General features: G+C 45.8%; 1 protein-coding gene across 4 annotated transcripts in view; it reads right to left on the reverse strand.

Annotated features, from left to right (window-relative positions):
* LOC102920420 (NACHT, LRR and PYD domains-containing protein 1a-like) overlaps positions 1-16,890 on the reverse strand; it is a 140,992-nt gene extending 124,102 nt beyond the window's left edge. For 2 of the 4 annotated variants that reach the window (XM_076542799.1, XM_076542804.1), the window contains exons 1-2: positions 14,857-14,981; positions 12,412-12,722 (exon numbers count right to left, since the gene is read on the reverse strand). In XM_076542799.1, coding sequence (XP_076398914.1) covers positions 12,412-12,562 — 151 coding nt within the window. In that variant the 5' untranslated portion in view covers positions 12,563-12,722; positions 14,857-14,981. Of the gene's footprint in view, positions 1-4,451; positions 4,596-7,997; positions 8,148-12,411; positions 12,723-14,856; positions 14,982-16,347 lie in introns of those variants that run through there. The other 2 variants (XM_076542803.1, XM_076542800.1) reach the window with 2 other exon arrangements.
* Positions 16,891-17,216: the final 326 nt, after the last annotated feature.

Below are 17,216 nucleotides of genomic sequence, written 5' to 3' on the forward strand. Positions count from 1 at the left end.
TGAGAGAGATTTGTCCTGACCATGGGCTAGGTGGGACTGGAGAAAACTTCAGCTACAAATAGTTGCCTTAAAGGTCACTCAACAGGAAGGAAATAACGCCTTGTACTGTAGACCTAGCCAACCACCCATGGCTAGTGAGTTCATGGATCTTAGAGTAGATGCTACTGTTTTCACTAAAAACCAGTCTAATCCCCAACTGCATTCTAAATACTTGTCCTTATACCCAGAGATATGTGTATCTCTTCCCCATAATCGTGAAGCTTCTTTTGAAGCAGATGGAGACCAAGACAGAACGTTATAACTGGGTAAAATGCAGGTAATATTTGACTGGAGAGATAAAGAGTTCCACTGATACATCCTCAACACAACCCCTACACCTAATGCTCAGGGAACACTGGGGAAGAGGAGGAAGAAAGATTGATTGTAAGAGCCAGAAAACTAGGAAGTTTGCTGTAAGATTGTGTCTAAAGATATGATAGGGAAGCTGCATCCATGAAATCTCAACAGTATGGCTGCTTAAAGAAGACATGAACAGTGACAACACCAGCTGACATGCCATTGTTCATAGGAGTATCTCACAGGGCCCATCCCTAGATGAAGAGCTGTGGTCACCTAATGACTGCTGAGGAGCATTAGTTCTTCCCAGGAATGATCTCCCTATTGGTTATACAGTATTAGGTGCCCTCAAGAAGTCCTGCAATCATATACATACAAGAAATATTACATGGATTCAGCAGTTGAGTGTAAATAATTAAAGAAAAAGGGAACATATATTTGAGAGGGAGCAGGGTCAGGTTATAAGAAAAAAGTTATTCTAAAAAATGAGAAAGAGAAAGAACTTTGTTTCTCTAGTTCAGTTTTCCTTAGAAAATTTCCTGCTCCAAAGCTCCTAATGAGGTTACAATTAGGGGCTAATAAATCCCAACTGAAACACACACACACACACACACACACACACACACACACACACACACACACAGAGAGAGAGAGAGAGAGAGAGAGAGAGAGAGAGAGAGAGAGAGAGAGAGAGAGAGAGAGCTATATTTGGCCAATGTTTGCCAACCTCAGAGGGCCACTCATTTTTGTAAGGTGAAAATAATAGAGATAACTGTTAAGTGTGTAAACAGATAAAACCAGAAGAATATTTCATGTTATGAAAAGTATATGAAATTCAAAATTCAGTGTTTAGTGTAAGAGGACTGCCCTCGAAGGAGAGAAAGACATCTGAAGGGAGGGGGAGGGCACAAGAAAGGGTAATAGAGCAGCTTTGTCATGAAAGGAGGGAGGCTATCTGGGGAGAGGAAGGGGCCAGGAAGAGAGGGAGGTGTAACACAAATCTTAAAAGGTCTTATAATAAAAAACCCAGAGCCAGGTTTTGGGGTGAAAGCTGAAAGATCAGAGAAGAACAGTCAGCAATTAGCTTACCTCTACAAAATCCTCAGCCTCAGGAGAGTGAGTTCCTGTTTCCTCACGCCTTATGTATCTTTCTGTGTACTGCAGTATTACTTCCTGGGATTAAAGGTGTGTGTCACGACTGGCTGATTCTGTTTCTCTCATGTAGTCCAGTGGCCTTGAGATCACAGCGATCCAAATGGGTCTCTGCTTCCCGAGTGATAGGATTAAAGGTGTGTGTGCCACCACTGCCTGACCTCTATGTTTAATTTAGTGACTGGCTCTGTCCTCTGATCACCAGGCATGCTTTATTGGGGTACACAATATATCATCACAGGGAAGGCCAGAGGGGACGACAGCAGCGGGAAAATGAGACTTTGATGGTGTTTATATATGAAAATGTCATGAAGCTCATCTCTGGATGCAAACCAAAAAAAAAAAGGAGGAAAGAAAGAAAGAAAGAAGGGAGGAGAAGAGGAGAAGGGAAGGGAAGAAAGAAAGGAAGAAAGAAGGAAAGAAAGAAAGAAAGAAGGAAGGAAGGAAGGAAGGAAGGAAGGAAGGAAGGAAGGAAGGAAAGAAAGAAAGAAAGAAAGAAAGAAAGAAAGAAAGAAAGAAAGAAAGAAAGAAAGAGAGAAAGAAAGGACGGACATGGCATTGTACAGCACCACAGTGAAACATCAACATGAAAGAAAAAGAAATGTCATTAAACAGCAACGTGGAGCACAGCATGATTATTTATTGTTCTGTCATCTCTGCTGTCTTTGGCACTGTGTTAGAAGTACTGTACAGGTGTGACAGAGACCCACAAAGCCTACAGTATCAGCCATCATGTACTTTACACGGAGTTTCCCACCTTTCCTCTTGATGCGTCACAAAGCATGCCATGTGGATTGAACATTTACTATGAAGCTGTTGTTGGATATTACGTTGTTCAAGTTCTCAGATGGCACACCCTGCATGGGCTTAGAATCAGTGAAAAGTGCTTTTTTCTTCAATTGGTCTTTCTCTGTTGTTGGTAATAGCTAATACAGAAGCCATTTATCCATAACTCTGCATGCCAGGGTCCTCTAATTCAATGGATTGTGTAGTTACAGCAAATCTTTAGTCCTCATAGCTTCATACTTGCTATGTTTGTTACTAAGGTTACTGCATTCCACAGATGTTATTGCATTTGTATGTTTCTATAAAATGATCAAGAACTTCCTATTTTAATTCCTCTCTTCCTATTTCAAATGGGTACGGTGGGACTGATTAAAGCAGTTGATGCTCTTTAACTATGGCCTTTTTTCGAGACAGGGTTTCTCTGTGTAGCTTTGCGCCTTTCCTGGAACTCACTCTGTAGACCAGGCTGGCCTCAAACTCACAGAGATCCGCCTGGCTCTGCCTCCCGAGTGCTAGGATTAAAGGCGTGCGCCACCACCGCCTGGCAACTCTGACCATTTTTTTAAGGCCTTGGAATCTACAAATTTACTGGAAGCTGGCAGTGGAAGGAATGCTTTTCCTTGAGTGTAGCCCAGATTTCAAAGGTGGCATCTCTCAGCACTGAGAGGCAGTATTGCTCAAGGTCAGGCCCTTGGCTCCCAGAGCTTGTACCTCCCTGGCATTGATGTGACTGTCCTCATTGCCCTGATGTCAGAGAGAGGAAGACAGAGGTGTTCAGTGAGTGAATGGTGACAGTGAAGGCTGAATACAGTTCTTCCACTGTGATCCTCCACTTCTCTAAGCCTTGCTCCTCTTGTCCCCATGTGGGACAACAGCAGTCTCTCTGTCAAGAGTGACTGTGAGATTTAAGTGTGAGTGAGATGCAAAGGAAGCCCTGGTCACAGGGCCTGACATGAGTGGGTGCTCAGGAAACCCCTGATGACCCCTTGGCCACTGGGAAGGTGAGTGATGAGGGATCCTGCAGTAATGGATTCTCCTGTCTGCCAGTTCCCTGCCCAGAGATTCAGCTGTGTTCTTGTGCTGGAGAAGACACTGCCTTTAATTGCAATGGCCTCCTGGGAGCAGTGCCATGTGCAACAGTGAGGATCCAGGGGCAGAATCTCTAGGCTGCTCCATAGGACTCTCTAGGTCCAGTGTGCTATGCTGGCACTTTGCCCCAGGGGACTGAGTCTTTGTTTTACCTTAAGAAGTTCATGTCACCTGAGCAGAGAATTTCGAGTTTCAAATCTTTGTAGCAGCTTCCTGATTTCTGTATTATGGGTTGAAAGGAGGTTCTCCAGCCCCAGATATTCCCTGTGATGTTGCATCTAAGGCTTTTCTGCCCTGATGGACTATATTCTAGATCTGTGAGCCAAATAAATCCTTTCTTCTTTAAATTGCTTTTGTCACAGTAACATGACAAGTAACTAATACCCCTGGGGTTAATAACTTTTAATAAGATTTAACTATGGAGCTTAGGTTGGTTTTGAACTCAGGCTCCTCCAGCTTAATGTTTGTTGGGAATAATGGACTGTGAAGGGAGAGACAAGAGTTAGGTGTGGGCAGGATTTTTACAAAGTAGCAGCAGGATGAAGGAGGAGGAAGTCATTTCTCAGATCCCATTGTTGTAGATTCAGGCCCTGAGTCTGTATCTGTTGTGAGCTTGGACAAGTTAATCTCTGTCTAGACCTTGTGCACTGGAGAGAGGTGGATACTTTCATTCTTGAGAAGAGGAAGAGGAAAGGGTGTCAGTAAAAGACACTGGCTGAAGCTGAGGCAGGAGCCTACCCACTTCCCAGGGCCCAGCTAAGAGAACAGATCTTGGAGCTTCAGGACCTGCATGATCCCTGGGATCCTCAAGTCCCACTCATATTTTTAGCTGAACTCTGAATGCCAGGTGGGTTAGGCTCACTGCTGACCCCATGGGTTCCAGTTTCCCTTTGAGTCACGCACAACTTCAGCACTGAAGAGCCCAAAAGGATCATTTCCATCCTGTGACTCTTAGCACTCCGCCATGGTTCCTTGCCCTTCCATTTAAGTGCCCTATCCCAGGTCCCAATATGGGTGGAGGCTCACCTGTGGAGAGACCTCATCTATGTGAACTTGAAGTCCCATTCACAGCTCTCAGCTCAGCTTACCTCTGCTTCTGAATCCGGAGTCCTCATCTTCCCATTTATCAAGGTTCTTCTCAATGCTCTGAGAGTGTAGCCCAGACTCATGGACTGTGTTCAACAGGTCCCCGGTATTTATCCATTCATAGACGCTTGTGTTTGAAGAACATTCTATGGGGAAGAGAGAATAGTTATATGTTTGTCAGGGAGGCAGAGGTAGGATCCAGGCAAGCAAGGCTGGGGTCCTTCCTGCTTACCATCATACCCTTCCCTATAGTATCACAGGGAGAAAGACACTGTCACAAGTGCTGCTGGCAAATGGCCCTGCTCATGGAACATGAAGTTCACATACTTGCCCTGGTTCTACACTAGTCCTCTGCATGAGTCTCTATTCCTCTCTGGTCCTCTGCTCAATCATGTGGGGCTCTGAGCTTCTGTCCCACAGGGTTGCAAACTATTATAATAAAAGCAGCAGAACTGCATGGGCATGGGCTTATAATTGTTGAACATTTATTGGATACTAGACTATTTATTATTCAATGTGGATTATCACTTTACTCCCACAGCCCAAGGAGGCAGCTGTTAATCTTTCCATAACCCAGAGGGAGACTTCGAGGGTGGCTGTAGTCTGCCTTGCCCAGCTCCAAGGTCTGGGCTTATAGCTTCAGTGTCACCAAATGTTTGTCTTGGGAGCTGGCTTCACCTCTGTGTCAGCCTCCTCAGAGCCGTTCTGAATGTCTGCCTCTCTTTACTACAACTTCTGAGTTTGATAATGTTGTGGAATCCAATTCTCAATGTTAACTAAAGAAAAAGAAAGAAAGAAAGAAGAAAAAATAAGGAAAAAAAGTATGATGTTGTACAGTACTACTGTGAAAAATCAAAATGAAACCATAAAGAGCATCAATAAACAGCAGTTTTGGGGCACTGCATGGCCATTTGTCATTCTGTTGTGTGTGCTGTCTTTGACACTGTGTCAGCAGAGCTGTACAGGTATGACAGAAACGTACAACACAAAACCTACAATATCAGACATCATGTACTTTACTTAGTTTCTCACTTTTCCTTTTGATACGTCACAAAGCATGTTATGTGCATTGAACATTTGCTATGAAGCTGTTGTTGTATATTAAGTTATTCAAGTTCTCAGATGAGACACCCTGTTGTGACTTAGAATGAATGAAAAGTGCCTTTCTCTTTAATTGGTCTTTTCTCTGCTGGTAATATTAGCCAATGCAGAAGCCATTTCTCCATCACTCTCCCTCTCAGGATCCTCTAATCCAGTGCGCTGTTTAGTTACAGCAACTTTTATTCCTCATAGTTTCATACTTGCTATTTTCATTACTAAAGTTTTGCATTCTGCAGATGTTACTGCGTTTGTATGTTTCTACATGATGCTTCAAGTCCTTCCTATTTTTCTTCCTCCCTTTCTATTTTGAATGGAGAGTGGTTGACTAAATAAGTCAGTTGATGTTCTTTAAGTGTGGGTCATATTTTAAGGCCCTGGATTCTACAAGTTTACTGAAATCTGGCAGTAGAAGAAATGCTTTTCCTTGAGTGTAGCTCTGATTTTAAAGGTGGCATCTCTCAGCACTGAGAGGCAGTATTGCTCAAGGTCAGGCCCTTGGCTCCCAGAGCTTGTACCTCCCTGGCATTGATGTGACTGTCCTGATTCCCCTGATGTCAGAGAGAGGAAGACAGAGGTGTTCAGTGAGTGAATGGTAACAGTGAAGGCTGAATACAGTTCTTCCACTGTGATCCTTCACTTCTCTAAGCCTTTGTCACTTTGTTCCCAAGGTGGGACAACAGCAGTCTCTCTCTCTCTCTAGAGTGACTGTGAGATTTAAGTGTGAGTGAGATGCAAGAGAAGCCCTGGGCACAGGGCCTGACATGAGTGGGTGCTCAGCAAACCCCTGAGGATCCCTTGGCCTCGTGAGAAGGTGAGTGATGAGGGATCCTGCAGTAATGGATTCTCTTGTCTGTCAGTTTCCTGCCCAGAAATTCAGCTGTGTTCTTGTGCTGGAGAAGACACTGCCTTTAATTGCAACGGCCTCCTGGGAGCAGTGCCATGTGCAACAGTGAGGATCCAGGGGCAGAATCTCTAGGCTGCTCCATAGGACTCTCCAGGTCCAGGATGCTATGCTGGCACTTTGCCCCAGGGGACTGAGTATGGTTTCACCTTAAGAAGTTCATGTCACCTGAGCAGAGAATTCTGAGTTTCAACTGGAAGCCATCTCTTCCTAGCAGCTTCCTGATTTCTGTATTATGGGTTAGAAGGAGGTTCTCCAGTCCCAGACATTCCCTGTGATGTTAGAAGATTGGGTGACTCTTGGCCTGGAAACTCATGGTCTGAGGGTGTGGCTGGGAAAACCTTGATGAAGGTGTGAACAGGGCTGTCTCAGTGAGAAAAGACAGGGAGGAAACAGCTAGTTCCCCAACACCCACTTTGCTTCAGAGAGTTACACTTTGAACTCCCACAATGATCCTGTGAGATGGTGTGATGGCTACTAATGTCAATGCCACAGGATCTAAACCTTCCTAGCAGAGATGTCCCTGGGAAGATTTCTGAGGGCTAGGTTAGGTAAACTGAGGTAGAAAGGCCCACCTTAATTGCAGGTGGCCCCATCCCAAGGGCTGGAGTCCTGGACTGAATAAGAAGGAAAAGTGAGCTGAGCTCCAGCATTCATCTCTCTGTTTCCCGACTCAACACAATGTGAGCAGCTGTCTCAGTCTCCTGTATCTAAGGCTTTTCTGCCCTGATGGACTATATTCTAGATTTGTGAGCCAAATAAATCCTTTCTTCTTTAAATTGCTTTTGTCACAGTAACATGATGAGTAACTGATACCCCGGGGTTACTAACTTTTAATAAGATTTAACTATGGAGCTTAGGTTGGTTTTGAACTCAGGCTCCTCCAGCTTAATGTTTGTTGTGAATAATGGACTGTGAAGGGAGAGACAAGTGTTAGGTGTGGGCAGAATATTACAGAGAGTAGTAGCAGGATGAAGGAGGAGGAAGTCATTTCTCAGATCCCATTGTTCTAGATTCAGGCCCCGAGTCTGTATCTGTTGTGAGCTTGGACAAGTTAATCTCTGTCTAGACCTTGTGCACTGGAGAGGGGTGGATACTTTGATGCTTGAGAAGAGGAAGAGGCAAGGGTGTGGCCTGGGTTAGTTAAATAAGGGAAGTCAGTAAAAGACACTGGCTGAAGCTGAGGCAGGAGCCTACCCACTTCCCAGGGCCCAGCTAAGAGAACAGATCTTGGAGCTTCAGGACCTGCATGATCCCTGGGATCCTCAAGTCCCACTCATATTTTTAGCTGAACTCTGAATGCCAGGTGGGTTGGGCTCACTGCTGACCCCATGGGTTCCAGTTTCCCTTTGAGTCACGCACAACTTCAGCACTGAAGAGCCCAAAAGGATCATTTCCATCCTGTGACTCTTAGCACTCCACCTTGATTCTTTGCCCTTCCATTTAAGTGCCCATCCCAGGTCCCAATATGGGTGGAGGCTCACCTGTGGAGAGACCTCATTTATGTGAACTTGAAGTCCCATTCACAGCTCTCAGCTCAGCTTACCTCTGCTTCTGAATCCGGAGTCCTCATCTTCCCATTTATCAAGATTCTTCTCAAATCTCTGAGAGTGTCTCCAAGACCTACGGACTGTGCTCAATAGTTTCCCAGGATTTATCCATTCAGGAAACCTTGTGGACGTGGATGAAGAATATTCTATGGGAAAGAGAGAATAGTTATATGTTTGTCAGGGAGGCAGAGGTAGGATCCAGGCAAGCAAGGCTGGGGTCCTTCCTGCTTACCATCATACCCTTCCCTATAGTATCACAGGGAGAAAGACACTGTCACAAGTGCTGCTGGCAAATGGCCCTGCTCATGGAACATGAAGTTCACATACTTGCCCTGGTTCTACACTAGTCCTCTGCATGAGTCTCTATTCCTCTCTGGTCCTCTGCTCAATCATGTGGGGCTCTGAGTTTCTGTCCCACAGGGTTGCAAACTATTATAATAAAAGCAGGAGAACTGCATGGGCATGGGCTTGTAATTGTTGAACATTTATTGGATACTAGACTATTTATTATTCAATGTGGATTATCACTTTACTCCCACAGCCCAAGGAGGCAGCTGTTTACCTTCTCATTACCCAGATGGAGACATTAAAGAGGGTTGTAGTCTGCCTTGCCCAGCTCCAAGGTCTGGGCTTATAACTTCAGTGTCACCGTATGTCTTAGGAGCTGGCTTCAACTCTGTGTCACCCTCTCAGAGGCCTTCTGAATGTCTGTCTCTCCCCACTACACCTTCTGAGTTTGATAATGCTTATATATATGAAAATGTCATGGAACCCAATTCTTGATGCTAGCCGAAAGAAAGAAGAAAAAAGAGAAAAGAATGAAAAAGCATGACATAGTACAGTACCACAGTGAGAAATCAAAATGAGACCAAAAAGCACATCAATGAACACATCATTGGAGCACTGCATGGCCATTTGTCATTCTATTGTGTGTGCTATGTGGTTTTTTGTTTTGTTTTTGTTTTTGTTTTTGGTTTTGGTTTTTGAAGACAGGGTTTCTCTGTGTAGGTTTGCGCCTTTCCTGGATCTCACTCTTTCGCCCAGGCTGGCCTCGAATTCACAGAGATCTGTCTGGCTATGCCTACCGAGTGCCAGGATTAAAGGCGTTCGCCACCACCGCCCTGTTTGTGTGTGCTGTTTTTGAGACTGAGTTAGCAGAGCTGTACAGGTGTGACAGAGACACACAAAACCTACAATACCAGCTATTATGTACTTTACTTAGTTTCCCACTTTTCCTTTCGATACTTCACAAAGCAAGTCATGTGGATTGCGTGTTTACTATGAAGCTGTTGTTGTATATTAAGTTATTCAAGTTCTCAGATGAGACACCCTGTTGTGACTTAGAATGAATGAAAAGTGCCTTTCTCTTTAATTGGTCTTTTCTCTGTTGTCGATAATACCTAATATAGAAGCCATTTCCCCATCACTCTGCCTGCCAGGATCCTCTAATCCAATGAGCTGTTTAGATACAGTGACCTTTTAGTACTCATAGTTTCATAGTTGCTATTTTCATTACTAAAGTTTTGCATTCCACAGATGTTACTGTGTTTGTATGTTTCTATAAGATGCCTCAAGTCCTTCCTATTTTTCTTCCTCTCTTTCTGTTTCAAATGGGAGGTTGTGGGAATAATTAAGTCAGTTGATGCCCTTTATGCCTAGGACATATTTCAAGACTTTGGATCCTACAAGTTAACTGCAATCTGGCAGAAGTAGAAGGAATGCTTTTCTTCAAGTATAACTCTGTTTTTAAAGGTGGCATTTCTCAGCACTGAGAGGCAGTATTGCTCAAGGTCAGGCCCTTGGCATCCAGAGCCTGTGCATTTCCCTGGCTTTGGTGTGACTGTCCTCATTGTCTTGATGCCAGAGAGAGGAATACAGAGGTGTTAAGTGTGAATCCTGACAGTGAAGGCTGAATACAGTTCTTCCACTGTGAGCCTTCATTTCTCTAAGCCTTGTTCTTTGTGTCCCCATGGTGGGACAACAGCAGTCTCTCTCTCAAGAGTGATTGTGAGATTAAAGTGAATGTGAGATGCAAGGGAAGCCCTGGGCACAGGGCCTGACATGAGTGGGTGCTCAGAAACCCCTGATGACCCTTGGCCACATTTGATGATGAGTGACGAGGATCCTGTGGTAATGGATTCTCTTGTCTGTCAGTTCCCTGCCCAGAAATCCAGCTGTGTTCTTGTGCTGGAGAAGACACTGCCCTGAATTCCAAGAGCCTCATGGGAGCACAGCCATACCCATAAGTGTGACTCCTAGGCTGTTCTCTAGGGCTCTCCAGAACAGGGGTGCTATACTGTGGGCTTTGCCCCAGGAGACTTAGTCTTTGCTCATGTCTTGCTTTACCTGAAGCTCATAGCCCTAAACAGTGTATTTTGACTTTCAGCTGGAGGCCACCTCTTTCTAGGAGCTTCCTGATTGGTGTGCTATGGGTTGGAAGGAGGTTCCTCGGCCCCAGACATCCCCTATGATGTTGGAAGATTGGGTGAGTCTTGGCCTGGAAACTCATGGTCTGTGGGTGTGTGTGGAAAAGCTTGGTGAAGGTGTGAACAGGGCTCTCTGAGTTAGAAAAGTCAGGGAAAAACAGCTAGTTCCCAACACCCACTGTGCTTCAGAGAGTTAGTTACACTTTGAACTCTCACAATGATCCTGTGAGATGGTGTTACGGCTACTAATGTCAATGCCACAGGATCTAGAAGCACCTAGCAGAAATGTCTCTGGGAGGATTTGAGGGAGCTAGGTTAGGTAAACTGAGGTAGGACGGTCCACCTTAATTGTAAGTGGCACCATCGCAAGGGCTGGAGTCCTGGACTGAGTAAGAAGGAAAAGTGAACTGAGCTCCAGCATTCATCTGTTTCCTGACTAAGCACAATGTGAGCAGCTGTTCCATTCAGTCTCTTGGATCTAAGGCTTTTCTGCCTGATAGACTATATTCTTGACCTGTGAGCCAAATAAACCCTTTCTTCTTTAAATTGCTTTTGTCACAATAACAATAATATGACAAGTAACTAATACTTCAGGGTCAATAACTTTTAATAGGATTTCCCTATGGAGTTTAGGTTGGTTTTGAACTCAGACTCCTCCAGCTTAATGTTTGTTGGGAATAATGGACTGTGGAGGAGGAGACAAAAGGGTTAGTTGTGTGCAGGTAATTTCACAGAGTAGCAGCAGGATGAAGGAGGACGAATTCATTTCTTAGGCTCCCATAATTCTATATTCTGGCCCTACATCTATCTCTGTGTGCTGTGAGCTTGGACAAGTTAACCTCTCTCTCTAGACTTTGATGCTTGAGAAGAGGAAGAGGCATGGGTGTGGCCTGGTAGGTGAGAATGAAACTAACAAAGTCAGTGGAAGACACTGGCTAAAGCTGAGGCAGAAACTTAACCTCTTCACAGGGTCCATCTCAGGAGAAGAGACCTTCTTTGAGCTTCAGGACCTGCATGGCCCCTGGGATATCCAGTTCTTATTCATATTAGGAGCTGAGCTCTGGGTGCCGGCTGAACTCTGTTCTTCTATTTAAGTCCACCAGCTAAGGTACCCATACAGGTGGAGGCTCAGCTTGGAAGAAACATCATCTATGTGGACTGAAGTCCCTCACACAGCCCTCAGCTCAGATTATCTCTGCTTCCAAATCATGACTCCTCAGGTTCCCATTTAATATGTTTATACTGTGAGATCTGAAAGTGTCTCTAAGATTCATAGTCTGATTTCAAAAGTTCCAAGTTTTCTGTCCATTCAAGGGACTGCATGTTGGATGTGCATGTGGATCCAGGCAATGAGGAGAATGTCCTGTTGGAAGGTGAGAGTGGTTGTTTGTTTGTCAGAGATGCAGAGGTAGGAGCCAGGCAAGCAAGGCTGGGGTCCTTCCTGCTTACCTTCATAACCTTCTCTCAATTTTCCTAAGTGCTGCTGGGAAATGGTCCTGTGTTCTGGGACCATGAAGTTCACACACCTCTCTTGGTTACACACTTGTCCTCTGTGTGAGTCTCTATTCTTCTTACCTTCCCATTATCCAGATGGAGATGTCAAGGAGGGCTGTAGTCTGCCTCTGCTCACCTCCATAGTCTAGGCTTGTAGCATCAGTGTTACCAGGGGCTTCTTTTGGGAGCTGGCTTGAACTCTGTGCTGACCACTCTCAAGACCCTTCTAAAAGACATTTTCTACCCACTACAGCTTCCAAGTGCTTCTCTCTGGGGGCTGTGAGGACCACACTCGCCTGAGCATGCACCAGTGTAGACTTGTGTGGCTTAGCATTCACTTACTGCTTTCTGCAAACCTTCCTGTTCCAGCCTTTCCTGGCTCTTGTGAACTCTTTTGACAGGTTAGCCTGCCCAAAAAACCCTGGCAGAGGGACTCAATGGTGATGAAGGGGTCACAGTAGTGGTGTGTTGGGGTCCTTGGTGTACTTACTTAGCTTGAAGTCCTTCTCTGCCTGGGTTTTGGTCTCTTGCAGTTCCAGGTCCATCTGCCTCCTTGTGTGGTAGATAGATTCCAAGACATATTGACCCTCATGCTGAGCCTCCTTTTTGTCACTTGGCTCCTTGGACTGTGCTTTTCCCATGGTGACAAAGTCCTCAGATATTACCTGATTATGCAGCTAAATCCAATATAGCTTCATGTTTCCCTTCTAATGTAACTCAAAGCAGGAGGCCAGTGGATTCTTGTCTCCCACCTGTTTCTTCTCTGGACATGGGCATTTGATCAGAACTGACGGAGGAAACCTGGAAATAAAACAAAGAGCTGAGTAGCCTCTACAGGGCCAGATTGCCCTCTGGTCAGGACAACTGAAGGACTCCAGGCTCTCCTGAGGATGGAGACTGTGTGTCCAGGTGCAGGGCCTGGGCTTTATAGGACAGAAGAGGGAACTCTGGGAGGAAGTTTATCAATGGCGTGTTCTCTATAGTTTCATGAACAATGCCAGCAATGTTCTTACTGTGCTGGCTTTCCTGCCAGGCAGGTGTGCTCTTATGCTGAGTTGGGGGGTTCTCAGCATGTCTATGGTTTCTTCTTTTAGACCATTAATGTCATTTATCTGGCCCTAAGGACAAACAAAAATGTCAGTAGCTCCTTAGTTGTTTCCTGTGGGAGGATGATAATGGAAGTGGGGCTAGGCTATGTCCACAGGTTTTAAGGGGGAATAAGTAAGGGTGACTTCATGTAGTAGGAAGTGTTTTAACTTGTTCTGCTGCAGTGGATCATGTGATCATCACCATTCACTCCTGGAGAAACTTTTAACACAGTTATTAGACAGAGGCTTTGGAGAATAAGATGAGACTGAAGACAGGCGACCCAGTAAGCTCCTAGCCAGGGCAGCCATTGTCCTAGTGTGGACCTCGTGATGGCAGTGATTTGATCCAGGAGGAGCTTGTGTAAATCTTTTAAAGGACAGGGAAAATGGAAGTGTGAGGATAAGGAGAAATGGAGAGACCAAGGGGAGGAGTCAGAGTTTGAGGGAACAAAAGCCTGTCCTTAGGAAGATGACTGTCACTGATTCTTTGTCAGTTCCTTAATTCAGTCTTTGACCTCTCTAACAGCTTGGGTTTTTTGGTGCAGAAGCAGTGCTGTTCCTGGAGGAGGGCACAGTTCCCACCACCAGCAGCAGACAGGAGATCCAGGTCTCTAACTTTGGAGAACCACAGCAGCAAAGACCTGGTTCAGGCCTAGCCATGGAAAGTGATGGAGACGGAGGAGTGGGAAGGTGGGCATCTGGAGAATGGAGGGTGGGAACTGTAGGGATGGGAAAGCAAGAAGATGGAAAGATGCAGGACATGGAGCAGGACAGCTGGGAGGATTAAAGGATGCTAGTCAAGAAAGAACAGTTGGAGGATGCAGGCAAGGTATGTTGGGATTCCAGGGACAGGAGCATGAGAGGATAGGAAGACAGGGATGGAGGATGCAGGGGTGGACTGTGCAGGACACTCACTATTCTGTGTTCTCAGCTTCTTCCTTTTCTAGTGTCCCACTCTAAGGAGATCAGTCCTTCAGCCATTACTGTGATAGAGGATGAGGTGGGGAGAGGCAGCACAGAGGGGACTCAAGAGTCCAGTCTGAGTTCAGGCTAGGTCCTGTGAAGGAATCTTTAGAAGTTTCCTGTCCCTGAGCACCACACAGGGGAAACAATCCAAAACCAACTATCTGGAAGAACAAATTACCCAGAGAAAATGATAGAGACCCATGGTTAAGTGTGGGGGCAAAGAGTGACTTTCCCATAGGCTCTGGTGAAAGGACAAAGGGAACATTAGTTCTGTGATATGTCCAGGAGTGACCTTGGCAAAGCCAGCCTGACAATGGAGTCAGTGCCTTGGAGGAATTGAAGTTGTAGCTTCTGGGGACCTGACTCCTCCTCCTGGGCTGTGGTTATCAGTCCTAAGGCAGCTGTGTCTGAAGGATCCTGTGTTCTCTTTGCACAAGTCTGACTTAGCTCTGTGATGAGCTTAGATGTCCACACCACACCTCAATTAATCCATTTCTTAATAAGCTTGCTTGGATTAATTAATCTGCTCAAGCAAGACCTGCTGGTCCCAGCTGCTGCTTTTGTCTTCTTTGTTTCTCCCCCCTATCCTCCCTCTAAATACCCCACTATTAACGACCCTTGTTCCTGCAGCTTCAGGTCAGACAGGAGAGAGGAGGGTGCAGGACAGACTATGACAGGAACAGGCATAAGAAGCACACAGGGGAATCCAGCCACCTCCCTCCCACCAGAGCTGGCCTGCAGACTTTCCAAGCAGAGCTGAGCCTGGGTCCTGGCTCTCAGGACGGGTCACCCATGTCTGCCACAGTATGCCTTAGTGCAGTCAGGCCAGGACTTCCCACAACTCAAATGGTTTGGTGAACTCCATTGATCCCACTACTCACCCTGCTCTTCTAAGAGGCTCACTGATGTGTGTGTCTAGGCCAAGGCTCTTCAGTAAGTCAATGTATTTTTTGAAAGTGAAAGAGACTCTGGCTCCTCCAGGAAGCCAGACGTCAGAGAGCCTGTGCAGATGCTCTTCCTCTGAGCTGTGAGAGTGCAGTTTCAACATTATTTAGCTCATTTCCTCTTATGAAATCTCTGCAGATGCCTAGGCTTGAGGAGTCGGGCTTGAGAGCTTCATCCAGGCCTGCAGAGGCCCTGCCTCCTGAGTGCAGGACTTACATCTGAGCCTCACTTCACGCATCTACTAATGTGGGTCTCCCAGGTTTGCCAACAGGTCCCAGTTCAGCAAAAGCTCCTGGATCTCCCCAGGTTTGTGCTCTGGATCTCTGCACTCCCTCTCCTCCTTGTAGCCTGCCCAGCCCACAGGCTTTTCATTTCAGGAAGTGGCTCTCTGTCCTCAAACCCTGGATTTTTTCTCTTTTCTAGACTCTCCTAAATCTCAAATCTGTTATTTGGCCCCTTCTAACATGTATTATTCTGTAGGTGTGTGGGGTGTGTGCATATTCATGTACATGTGCACGTGCAGTCACATATGTGTACATCTGTGCTATCTGAGAGCTTATGGATTTGGCTAGTCTAGTTAACCAGCCAGGTGGGAGTACCCCTGTTTCCTCCTCCTGAGCTCTGGGATGACAAGCCTGTAGCCATCCCAGCATGCATTTGTGAGGATGCTGGGATCAGACAAATGTCCTTATTCTTGCATAGCAGGTGCTTCATCCACTGAGCCATCTCCCCAGCCCTGACCCTGGCTTTTAAACAGATCTGTAATTTGACTCTTCTCACTGTGCCCAAGGAGACCGCTGGTCCAGCCATCATCCTGGGTCTGTGCTCCAGCTTCCTAACTCTCCCTGCTGATGCTTCATGGTCTATTCTCAGTCTTGAAGTCAGAGTCACAATCTAATATGTAAACTAGTTTAAGTCGCCTCTTAGTCAAAACTTCCTATCCTTTCTGTCTCACAGAGAAAGACATACTGGTTTCTTTCAGTGGTCATGAGCTCTATATGACCCTCTTCATCCCACCCTGCCCTTTTCTGACATTAGATCCCACTTCATGCTCCTCACTCACTCTGCTGTGAGTTATTTGCTCTGCCTTTCTATTCCTTGAACACACCAAGAACTTGCTAACCTCAGGACCAATGGGGATATTAATAATCACCTGAGGTTTCTCACTTTTACATTGTTGCCATTGGACCCAGTCAGATTCCTTATTGTAAATCTCATCTCACAAAAGGGCATATTGAAGGAACTAGTAGCATTAATCTCCTGTCCTCTAAAATGAGATGCATGAAGCATATAAAACTTAGGAAAATCCTCGGTCGTATTAACTATAGATAATCATACTTGAAAAGTTATATTTAGATTTCAAATTCCATTTCCCATGCAAATAGAAATTCCTTGCACTCTCATAGTATAATTTATAATTTCCTTACCTTCCTCCATAGACTTAGCAGCTCCTCAGTTGTCATAAGGGCCAGGTAGCTGAGAAGATTCATTAACCACCACAGGAATGTCCATATTGTAAGTAAGTTTTGCAACTCTGTGGGTTTGGTCCCAGGTTTTGGCACCAAAATATAAGTAAATGCAACTCTGGGGGAAAGGTATCCTGAGTACTTGGGAAGTCAGGCAACACCTTGAGCTTCTAGCACAGCTCTGTTGGCTGGAACTGCAATGAGACAGCTCAGCTGGAGGGTGAGGTATCCTGGATACCTGGAGCTGCTAGGACAGCTCTGATGTCTGGAGCTGCAGTGAGACAGCTCAGTCCTGGAAGGGAAGGTATTTTGACTGCTTGGGAGAGTCAGGCCTGGAGCTGATAGGACAGCTCAGCAGGGAAGGGTTCAGGAGTCAGGCTATACCTGGTATGGTGGGGATGGTCTCCCTGCAGGATGTAGCAATCCTGCTCCTGTCCTGCAGAGCTGCTGCTACAGCTGAGCTTTGCTCAGCCCCCACTCAAGGGGGATTCCTAGCAGAGCTCTGCTTCCTCTCTGGCCTAAGATGTTATTTCGTTTGCTTCACTCTGCAAAGAGGGAAACCCCTGCAGAAATGTAGCAATCTCTTCCGGCTCTGACTATGGAGAAAAGTGTTACTTTTTCAGTTCCCCCTTGCTCAGCCCCATGAGGGACTTCTCAGCAAGGTTCATCTGTTCAGTTCCCCCTTGCTCAGCCCCATGAGGGATATCTCAGCCAGGTTCTTCTGTTCAGCTCCTGCTTTGCTCAGTTCCCTGAGGGACATCTCAGTAAGGTGTTTTTTGTTGTTGTTTTTTTTACTGGTCAGTCCACCATGGAATATCTTAACAATCTTC

The sequence above is a fragment of the Peromyscus maniculatus genome, chromosome 8, assembly GCF_049852395.1.
Source record: "Peromyscus maniculatus bairdii isolate BWxNUB_F1_BW_parent chromosome 8, HU_Pman_BW_mat_3.1, whole genome shotgun sequence".
Classification (NCBI taxonomy): Eukaryota; Metazoa; Chordata; class Mammalia; order Rodentia; family Cricetidae; genus Peromyscus; species Peromyscus maniculatus.